This window comes from Haliotis rubra, unplaced genomic scaffold (assembly GCF_003918875.1).
Source record: "Haliotis rubra isolate DU_JTF1 unplaced genomic scaffold, ASM391887v1 Scf1664, whole genome shotgun sequence".
Lineage (NCBI taxonomy): Eukaryota > Metazoa > Mollusca > Gastropoda > Lepetellida > Haliotidae > Haliotis > Haliotis rubra.
Window position 1 is genome coordinate 44,895 of NW_025765630.1, and position 11,110 is coordinate 56,004.

Below are 11,110 nucleotides of genomic sequence, written 5' to 3' on the forward strand. Positions count from 1 at the left end.
CGAGATCGTGAAGGGGGTCAAACTCCGGTGGGGGAAACAACAACAGTATCACGTTTGCAACGTTTACGTGCGGGTGGGTGTCGACTCCAAAACCAGTCTGCAGGGTGTCACCGTGATCGTGGAAGACACGATATCACTAACCAAGATCTTCCTACCTGACAACATACACTTCATGGGGGTGAAGTGCACCCCTGAACTATTATCAGAAAACCAGTTGGAAATTATCTCGCAATAGTATTATAGCAATGTCTTGGCTTCTTGGAGGGATTCGATCAGCCTGGTGAGGAAGACACCTTAGACATACTCCACTTCAAAGACAACGTGTATAGGCGGATGTTGTTATCAGATTTTAAAGAGCCTGAATGGTTAGTCAACTTAACCCTCGCCTCACCTTATATCTCCTTGAAACAAAATGATGCTATCTCCGAGATGAAGAACAACGGCATGATTCTAGGATCGTTTGACGGGACTGATACTGCCCTTATGGCAACCAGCATGGGACATGGGGCGGCAGGTGTTGGGTTGTTAGCTACCATCGTGGCTGCACTTGTAGTGCTTGGTCTCGAAGCACTAAAACAGAAAATCCAAACTAATTAATTGTTCGTCGTTTTCACAACTGCTTATGCTGAATGCTGAGGGATGAAGCCACTGTGATTTCAAATTATTTATGTATGATTACAAATTTGATATCAGCGATTGATTAAGGAGCTTTATTATTTACGTTCGCGGGGTGCATGATGACATGAAAACATAGCTACCCCAGAAAATATATACACATTGCACTGGGGTCCCACGTGTGTCTAAACAAATATGATCATAGATCTCTGATGACTGATTCTGTTGACACATGCTCAAGCGCTGCTTGTTTGTTGCTCAAACTTTCAAGGGTCTCAGCAAAATTTCCAAGATGCTTTTCCATCTTTGACTCAGACGAGTCGATATTTCAAGTTTGTTGAATAAATTTCATGTAACGATCAAAATTGAAATGATAAAAAATAAGCGACGACAGTAAAATCAACTTACCAGGGAAGATTTGCCATTTTGCACACAACTTGTGCCTCCTGTGAAGAAAACGACGACCCTCTACAGACTGTTCCCCAGACATTGTTGTGTAGTACTTCTACCCGCCCCCGTCCACGAGTTGTCGAGTTCAAGCGTATTTGAAGATTAGCTGGAACATTCAATGCAACATTGCAAGAACAGGTACAAAAACACATAATATTGCACCGTTTTCATCAGAATATTGGCAGACAACTTTACTTACCACCAGGACACTGTATTCCGACTACTATTGATGACGAGGTAACATTAACCCAAGGGTAATGAAGACAATCGTTCAGGGAGAGTTCAGTGCCGAGACAATGGACCTTTTCTACGATAACACTTCGTGATTCGTTGCCCGTGTTTGAATAATAGATGACTTTGGCTCCAACGCTAAATATCAAGTAGAGTGTATCAAACTGTTTTAATATATTAGTCCAGTTCATAGACAAAATGATAAAATGTATGTCAAATTTGTATCGTGGTAATAGATAACTTATTGAGATGTTTTTCTTTACATAAAGTATAATAACATGAGATGTACAGCCTGACGTTTCAGACAAGAAGAATCGCATTATATATCTTACGTGTTGTGTCCCAACATTCTGCAGGCAACTGTTGCCTCTTCAACTCCGAACCCAGAGTAGTAGACTCTTCCCCACCGTCCACCATAGTACAGCTCCAGAACTCCTTCTCTTGGCGTGTTGGTGGCGGAGAAAAGTCTTGCTGCTGTAGCCTCTGAGGAAGACATCATGATGACATCATTTGGATAAATGTGTAAGTGTCAAATGTTGGTAGCTGTTCGCTAATATAGCAAGCACATCATATTCAAAAGATATAACCTGACGCCATTTTCATAAATAGAATTTTTGTGTATTACCTTAAGCACCCCACTAGATATACTCATGCCCCACTCCAGCGATATGTAAAGCATAATTGTCCAGAGCAAACAATCCAGTGATCAGTGTCACGAGCAATGATCCAAACCATACTTTCAGGAAATGAAAAACACTCAACACCAACAGCCTCAGATGCGCCACAGTTGTCCGTCCCCCATGGCAGGTGCTTGCAGTCCTTTAGATCTGTGTTCAGCAGCGTGCACTGGACGTCATCCAGCCACATTTTATTGGGACTGCTTGCACTGATTACCTTTCCTCCTCTGTAAAAATAGAAAGTGCGAGTGTTTTTTTCGCAATATTCCAGGATTATCACATGTTGGAAATCAAATCCGGGCCTTCAGCCTGACGATCGAACGCCTTTTCATTGTGATAGGTAAGATCGGTATAACACTGCGTGGAACATTAATTCAGTCACAGGCTTGGTTAACAGCCATATTACTTACTGGTACCCCAGAGCCCTGCACACCACTGAAGCTTCTACTTGGCCGAAATAGTCATCGCACACTGTTCCCCAGCTTCCGGAGTGAAATACCTCAAGGAGTCCCTTTTTGTAGCTTGAAAGCTTCATCGTTATGTCACCTGTTGAAGCAGCACAACGAAAAACATTAAATGTTTTCTTTTACATTGTCAAAAGATAAAACGACTTTGATAAACTGTGTTAAATTAAATGAGCATACTTCAAATGCCATCCATAAAATGATGAAAAGCATGATGACAGCATGTTCTGTTGACATTGGGGCAATACTGAGGGGGGGCAACGCGAACGCCAGTCGAGCAAGTCTATGTGAGCATCTACTGACAGGAGATCTGGAACGCCTTGACGCGTTATGATATGGCCTTGATTAATTTGTAGATCGTGGTCAGATTCCCTGAACCACCCAAAGGCCATATCTTCGTCTGCGGGTTATTCAGATTATGTAAAATGACCAATATGCAAAGAAAAGTATGATAATTTCCCTTCAAGTTACATTTCGCCATTTGAGCAGTGAAAAAAAAGGGTTCGAATTGGTCTTCAGCAACTCATGTTTGTCGTAAAAGGCGACTTATGGAAACTGGTGGTCAGGCTCGCTGACTTGGTAAACGTATCAACGTATCCCAATTGCGTAGACCAGTGCTCATGTTGTTGATCACTCGAGTGTGTAATCCAGATTGTTTACAGACCGCCGCCATATGTACTGCTGAGTGCGGCGTTAAACAACAACAATCAAACCTTTTCGAATGCACACTAATATACATTGTTTGTTGTTTATGGGGGCTGGTTTCGTGTCGTAAAATGACCCCCTGATACACATCCAGAGGCCCATTCATTGAGGGTCCAACGGAATTTATATTTATATTTATATTTATTTACATTGTTTGTAACCGAAACTGTAGTACCCTCACTTCTTGCGAAATGATAACTTTTGCGAACAACAGGTTTTCTCTGGTTTAAGTTTGTGTTTGTCGTTTTGATTCTTTAGGGTCCATTTGGTCTTTCCTCTTGGAAATCGTGGCCGTGTTCAAACAATAACCATGAGCTAGCTGCACAATAACTATAACAAAATCTAAATTATATTCAAGTAAATATATGTCCTGGTGTTAACTCACTTGGATCACATATGATGCCAACATCTTCAGTGTGACTACAGTCATGGAGGCCCCATGACCTGTGAGAACAGCTGGCCAAAGATGATTCGGTTCCGTTGCAGTTCACATTATCCAACCATATCTTCCCTCCTCCAAAGCCGAAACTTTGAATCGCCCTTGGTGTGAGTCCGTTTTTACAAAACGCACAAATTAACTGTTGAATACAAATGTGGCAGCAAAACCTCGTGATTTACCGCGAACCTTTGGGTCAAAGTGTATCTTTCTTATTGCCTCACCAAAGGTTAATCGATGAAGTACTTCTATGACATGGTGTCTTACTACTGTCAAATGTACCACACCTATCTCAGTTCATCACCCAAGTTATATAAGAACACTGTGTCCAACTAATTTTCACATATACCTTGACTACCTCAGTACATCACACAGCTACAATCATTGTAATGTGTCCAACTATGTTCATACATGCCTCAAATACCTCAGTACATCACATAGCTACTATTATTGTAATGTGTCCAAGTATGTTCATACATACTTCAAATACCTCAGTACATCCCACAGCTACCATCACTGCAAGGTGTCTGCTATGTTCATACATACCTCAAATACATCAGTACATCCCACAGCTACCATCACTGCAAGATGTCTATGTTCATACGTACCTAGACTACCTCAGTACATCTCACAGCTACCGTCACTGCAAGTTGTCTACTATGTTCACACATACCTCAAATACATCAGTACATCCCACAGCTACCATCACTGCAAGATGTCTATGTTCATACGTACCTAGACTACCTCAGTACATCTCACAGCTACCGTCACTGCAAGTTGTCTACTATGTTCACACATACCTCAAATACATCAGTACACCCCACAGCTTCCATGACTGCAAGGTGTCTACTATGTTCATACATACATCAACTACCTCAGTACTCACACAGCTACCATCACTGTAAGGTGTCCAATTACGAAGGCGATCAAAAAGTATGTAGAGCCACCAAGAAAACGATAACAATGCAGTTAATTTTATGTTATCTTTTTCTACATATTATCTGTCCAACTCATGCAATTTGGTTTTGCTATGTTCCAGTCTCATGATCCACATGTTGCTTGACCTTTTATCTTGGTACCCTCAAAAAACGCAAAATCTACAACACATGCATCAAAAACTTCATCAAAAAAAATATGCAAGAAATATTTTGAGTGTTTGAGATTGAAAGAAGTCCCCTAGAGTCACACTTAGATATTTCAGTTCATAAAAAAAAGCAGTTTGAAATTACAATCGCTTGTTAAAGTGACTCTCCCCTTTATGTTGACTGCAAGAACTTGATTTAGAGACACTACTCATCCCCTTCGAGATGACGTAATCATAAGGGCATAACTTATTCTAATATTTTCACTATTCATACATGATGCCAAGGGTTCAAATTAAACGTGTCAGCTCAGAATATATTCTGAACAGTACAAGCTTGAATATCTGGACACGATGTTTTAGGAAGATTGAACTGGGGGTGTCTAATAAAAAAACTGCCCTCGACTAAATATAGATTAAACAATCCAAATCTTTGACTGTTTGACCAATACCATACTGAACATAATTTATATGATATACTCTGAGGGCATACCGTTATCCAAGATGTACCAAATGACAGATCGTTTTTCGTTTTCTGCAGTTTTGTTGGAAATATTATACCTCAATGTGTTGTAATGACTAATATCTCGTTAACCACATTACCCACATATGTGAAATTTTGAATATGTCTTTGCTAAATATTCCTGCAAAATAAAATGGAAGCTTTTCAAACATTGGACATCTAGAATACAGTTAGTCTACGTACTTTTTCATCTACCCACGTATGTTCATACCTACCCCAGCTACCTGAGTACATCACACAGCTGCCATAAATGTAAGGTGTCAAATTATTTTCATGCACAAATCAACTACCTCAGTACATCACATAAATACCATAAGTGCAATGTGTCCATCTATGTTCATACATACCTCGACTACCTCAGTACATCACACAGCTACCACCACTGCAAGGTGTCACTTGTCTCATACCTCGGTACAGCTACAGCTACCATCACTGCAAGGTGTCCAATACATACCTTGACCACCTCAGTACTTCACACAGCTACCATCACTGCAATACCTTCATATACCTTCACTACCTCAGTACGTCACACAGCTACCATCACTGCATATTATCTGCAATACCAACTATTTTCACATTTACTACCTCAGTGTCACAACTACCTACTGCAAGGTTTCAACTATTTTTTTACCTTGACTACCGTCAGCTCACCATCACTGCAAGGTGTCCAACTATTTTCACTTTTACCTTGACTACCTCAGTACGTCACACAGCTACCATCACCGCAAGGTGTCCAATTATTTTCACATTTACCTTCACTACCTCAGTACGTCACATAGCTACCATCACTGCAAGGTGTCCAATTACCATCACCTTGACTACCCCAGTACGTCACACAGCTACCATCACTGCAAGGTGTCCAATTATTTTCACATTTACCTTCACTACCTCAGTACGTCACACAACTACCATCACTGCAAGGTGTCCAATTATTTTCACATTTACCTTCACTACCTCAGTACGTCACACAGCTACCATCACTGCAAGGTGTCCAATTATTTTCATACATACCGCAGCTACCTCAGTACATCATTACAGCTACCATAACTGCAAGGTGTCAAATTATTTTCAAGGTGCTACCTCAGTACATCACACAGCTACCATAATTGCTGTGTCCCTCTATATTCATACATACCTTGACCCAACATCCGTACATCCACACCTACTACCTCAGTACATCACACAGCTACCATAACTGCAAGGTGTCCAACTGTGTTCATACATACCCCAACTACCTCGGTACATCACACAGCTACCATAACTGCAAGGTGTCCAACTGTGTTCATACATACCCTAACTACCTCGGTACATCACACAGCTACCATCACTGCAAGGTGTCCAACTGTGTTCATACATGCCCCAACTACCTCGGTACATCACACAGCTACCATCACTGCAAGCTGACACTAGTAACCTGACAATATTCTATGGTTATAATTCTGAAGATAAATTACTCCACCAACTGAGAAATACCTCCCTATCAGCTTGGTCGGTTTTGGTGTGTAGTTTTTTAACACTGTTATTCTGAAAATGAGTTTAGATGTATTTTACACATGGTGTCTTACTATCGTCCTAGTTGTCTGCAGACCACTTTAGCTTCATCGGCACCAAAGCAATCGTCACACACCGTGCCCCATGAGTCGTTATAGTAAACCTCAAGTCTCCCAACACCATTGTTTAGCGGTGACACCAGTCGGATTGGCTGCCCAAACACTGAATATTAAGAAGGGTTGTCAGTATCAAACAATGTTGACTGAACAATTTATACTCTCCCAAAAAAGAAACGCACACTGTAGGTGATATGTATTTTCAGATATATTTTTTTCACAGTTAGTGTTTGATTGTTATAATTTCGCCATTATAATGATGGTTTGTGTACAAATGCACTGTGCAACAACGCAACTTCGGATATATTAACGCTCGTTTAAGTTCCAAAGTTTCAACTTGCAAGTGGTTCGCAATATGCACGTGAGGAATCGTGAGCGGCCGCCGCCATATAGCTGGAATATTGCTGAGTGCGGCGTAAGACCTAAACTCACTCACTCACTATTTCAGGTTGTTTTGCTTTTAGACAGTGGCATTTTTAGTTAAAAAAGATCGTTATCGGCTCACTGATGTAAATCGAAACATTGCCATTGAACGTCTGGAGGCTGGGGAATCTCAATCTGCCGTTACGCGTTACCTCAGTGTTCACCAGGGTACAGCGAGTCGTTTATGGGACCGATATCAAACCAGTTCTACGCCAGATTGGCCCCAAGGTGGTAGACCTCCGATTACCACTGCAACCCAGAATAGGTACACACGGGTACATCCTTTGCAGTATCGAACTGTTACAACAACTACAAGTGCAGTGTCTGGTTGTCGGCGCAAACCATTTGTAATCGTTTACGAGAAGCTGGACTTCTAGCCAGAGGACCCTATTGTAGCCCACTAAGGCGACGACTACTTCGACATGGATTCAGGAATCTACAAAACTGTGTATGGGTGATGGTTGATGCTTTCTGCTCCGGTCCCATCACGGAAGAGTACGTGTCCATCGACCTCGAAATGAACGTTTTGCCCCGAATTGTATCGCCAAGGTTGACCAATATGTTGGTGGGAGTGCAATGATGCTGGGAGTCGTATACTCCACGCAGAAATCTCACTTTATGCGCCTTCGGGACAATTTAACTGCTATTCGAGAACAGAGACAATATCTTTAGGATTCAAATGGTTCCGATTACTGACCGCGGGAAGAAGTTGTTCGAGCAAGATAATACAAGGCCTAAGCCAGCACGTGTCACCATTCAGCATCTTCAGAATGAGAACGTTACAGTGCTTCCATGGCTTTCCAAATCGCCCGTCCTCTGCCCCATCGAGAATTTATTAGATGATCTCCACTAACGTGCGTGAAAGTGAAACATTTTCTAAGCTATACCTGTTGACTAACAACTGATCCAGAATTACATGCGTTTTCGCACTGAATTAGCTGATTAAACTCGTCAAATTACACCAATGCATTTCTTTTTGGGCAGAGTATAGTTAGAAATTTCCAATTAAAAAAGACATATAAAAAGGCATAAAAGATATCCAAGGTGGTCGTGTCTAAATGTAAGCAGTATGTTCATTGTATAAACGTGGTCGTGTCTAAATGTAAGCGGCATGTTCATTGTATAAACGTGGTCGTGTTTAAATGTAAGCGGCATGTTCATTGTATAAACGTGGTCGTGTCTAAATGTAAGCAGTATGTTCATTGTATAAAACGTGGTCGTGTCTAAATGTAAGCGGCATGTTCATTGTATAAACGTGGTCGTGTTTAAATGTAAGCAGCATGTTCATTGTGTAAACGCTGAATTTCAGAAATGTTTATAAGCTCTGTAGCATTTGGGCTACACTGTATCACCTACAATGAAATATACTGAACAGCAAAAGTCTTTGGGCTACACTGCATCACCTACAATGAAATATACTGAACAGCAAAAGTCTTTGGTCTACACTGTATCACCTACAATGAAATATACTGAACAGCAAAATAAACGCAATTTCATAAAAGTAAGCGTTCATGTTTATATCTTCTATTCAATGAAATAACGAAATGCCCTAGTTGCGTTTCTTGTGCTGTTCAGCATATTTTGGGCTACATTGTAACTGGACCCCACTGCGTTGCGCAACAGACTTTTGAACAAACTGAATGCACTATCGGGTCTTCGTGTTCTTGTCACTATCACCTAACTGTGTGGTTTGTTTACGAGCGGGCGTTGCATAACAGGGACACTGGTGTGTGTTGTCTAGCAACGAACTAACAGCTACAATTTCTATGCCGCTTAATGTCGGGTGCTACCGGTAGGGCAGATCGTGTTGACCGGGTACACATGACCTAACGACAAGACTCTCTGGCACATAGAATAATAAACATGACAGCACAGATTGCGAGTATCTTCCTCAGTATAACCTTTGAATTTCAGACAAATCATTTCTATGTGTTTGTGTCGAACATCGGTTTACTCGCAGTATTTACATTGCTCCCTTCAACTTTGGCACAACACAGGAAGAAAGTGAATTTAGTTTTACGCCGCGCTCAGCAATGTTCCAGCTATATGGCGGCGGTCTGTAGCTAATCGAGTTTGGAACAGACAATCCAGTGACCAACAGCAAGAGCATCAATCTACGCTATTGGGACACGCTGACATGTGTCGACCAAATCAGCGAGCCTAACCACCCAATACCGTTAGACAAGCATGGGTCCCTGAAGATCAATTCTAACCTGGATGATACGTCAGTCCCAAAACTTTCAAAGTTAAATTTGAACTTCCCAGACTTTTAAACGTAGTATTTTGTTATTCTAAACTTCGGCAAAACTTTTCCGACAATCGCCAGCGGCTGAAGGGATGTTGTAAATCCAACTAGGGTCTATGTATTTAGCAAAAGCACTGTAAGTCCCCATGGTCCCTAGTATGGTGATCTACCTTCAGTTGTTGGTGACCTATAGCCTGTTTTTATGTTGTATTGTCTTCGTTAATAAAATAGTTTTAGATTTCCATGCTAGTTTAGACACCATCTGCGATACTCTAGTTATTTTACAATCCTTCGATGACTGATTATTTAACAACTTATATTTATTGTGTATGCAAAACCTTTCTCGTCACTCCATTGCTGAAATATTGCCGAAGTGATGTTAAATTTTCATTAACTCACTCACTCTAACCCGGATCTTAGCGGGTAAATCACAGGTAGACTAAACTATGCACACACACAAGTGAATAGTGAAATGAATAGAACAGACACCTACCACTGACAGTCAGCGCAGCTAGAAACATCAAATGAATCTCCAGCCTCTTGTCCATGATGCCACTAAGAATCATCAGATCATCAAGTTGTACAAGTGGATCATAATATCCTGACTTGTCCTTCCTAGAACTGCCGAGTATCTCCGAACCACTGTTCGACAGGACGTGACTTCGCAGTCAGTGTCTATTTAAGTATTTAACTTCCGGATCGACAACATGCAAATTGTATGATATGTATTCATGGAGAGGGCGCTTACACCTGGAGCTTTGACATAATACAGCTTTGTGAAACGTTTTGCTTTCAACACGTGCACAGTACACATGATGAGGTGATATTTCTTCCTCATCTACATGTTTTCACCCGCACGGATGTTTTGCGATATGATTTACTGTGTAAAAATGTATCACACTGACAACATGTTTTATATATTTTGATTCTAGATATTTTTAAAATCTTTCTATCACCTTTCACTTTTGTTTGGTTTTGTTTGTTTGGGTTTTAATTATGGGGTTGTAGTTCTTAGTGAGCCGCACTGAACCATATCTAAACGATCATGAACTTTGTCTTTGAACTTTGCCTAATCATTCATGTTGTTAAAATATAGTTTCCTTATTTCAAGAACAAAGACAGAATATTTATAAAAGTTTTCAAAAAAGCAACAGTGTATACAATGTTCACATATTAGTGAAAGATATATTCATATTACAGCATACTTTTTCTGTTTGTGTGATCACAGAAACAATTGCCGTGACGTTCCTCTACATTACGTGGCCAAGATAAACTTGAAATCGGCACTAAACTCAACTCACTCACTAACCCCGGACAATGATTTTGGAACTGTATCGTTGGTATTAGAATGATGCATATACACCATGTAGTAGCTTTCATTTCAACGCAGACAACACTACTATTTGTGTAAAGGCGTTTCACAGTTGAACGTGGTTAGGCGTGTATAACAGTATTATCAATGGAGTATTATATGTGCTGCATTGAATACTTCCAATACATTTCAGAACATGAACTAAAGAGAGTACAATACCACTGTGGACTGAACAATGGACACAGCGGGACTCTCACTACCATCATTATGAAGGGAACAAAATAGACGACTGCCACAGACAATCGTCAAGCTTGAAACATCAAATGTGTCTCTGTTCACTT

General features: G+C 40.7%; 1 protein-coding gene across 1 annotated transcript; it reads right to left on the reverse strand.

Moving 5' to 3' along the window:
- Positions 1-272: 272 nt before the first annotated feature.
- Positions 273-10,143, reverse strand: LOC124272108 (scavenger receptor cysteine-rich type 1 protein M130-like). Its single transcript, XM_046707262.1, has 10 exons — positions 9,951-10,143; positions 6,748-6,895; positions 3,528-3,697; positions 2,384-2,519; positions 2,034-2,200; positions 1,629-1,779; positions 1,265-1,434; positions 1,024-1,171; positions 534-570; positions 273-308 (listed from the first exon to the last, which is right to left on the reverse strand). Exons 1-10 carry the CDS (start codon positions 10,021-10,023, stop codon positions 273-275), a joined length of 1,236 nt encoding a protein of 411 aa, XP_046563218.1. The 5' UTR covers positions 10,024-10,143.
- Positions 10,144-11,110: the final 967 nt, after the last annotated feature.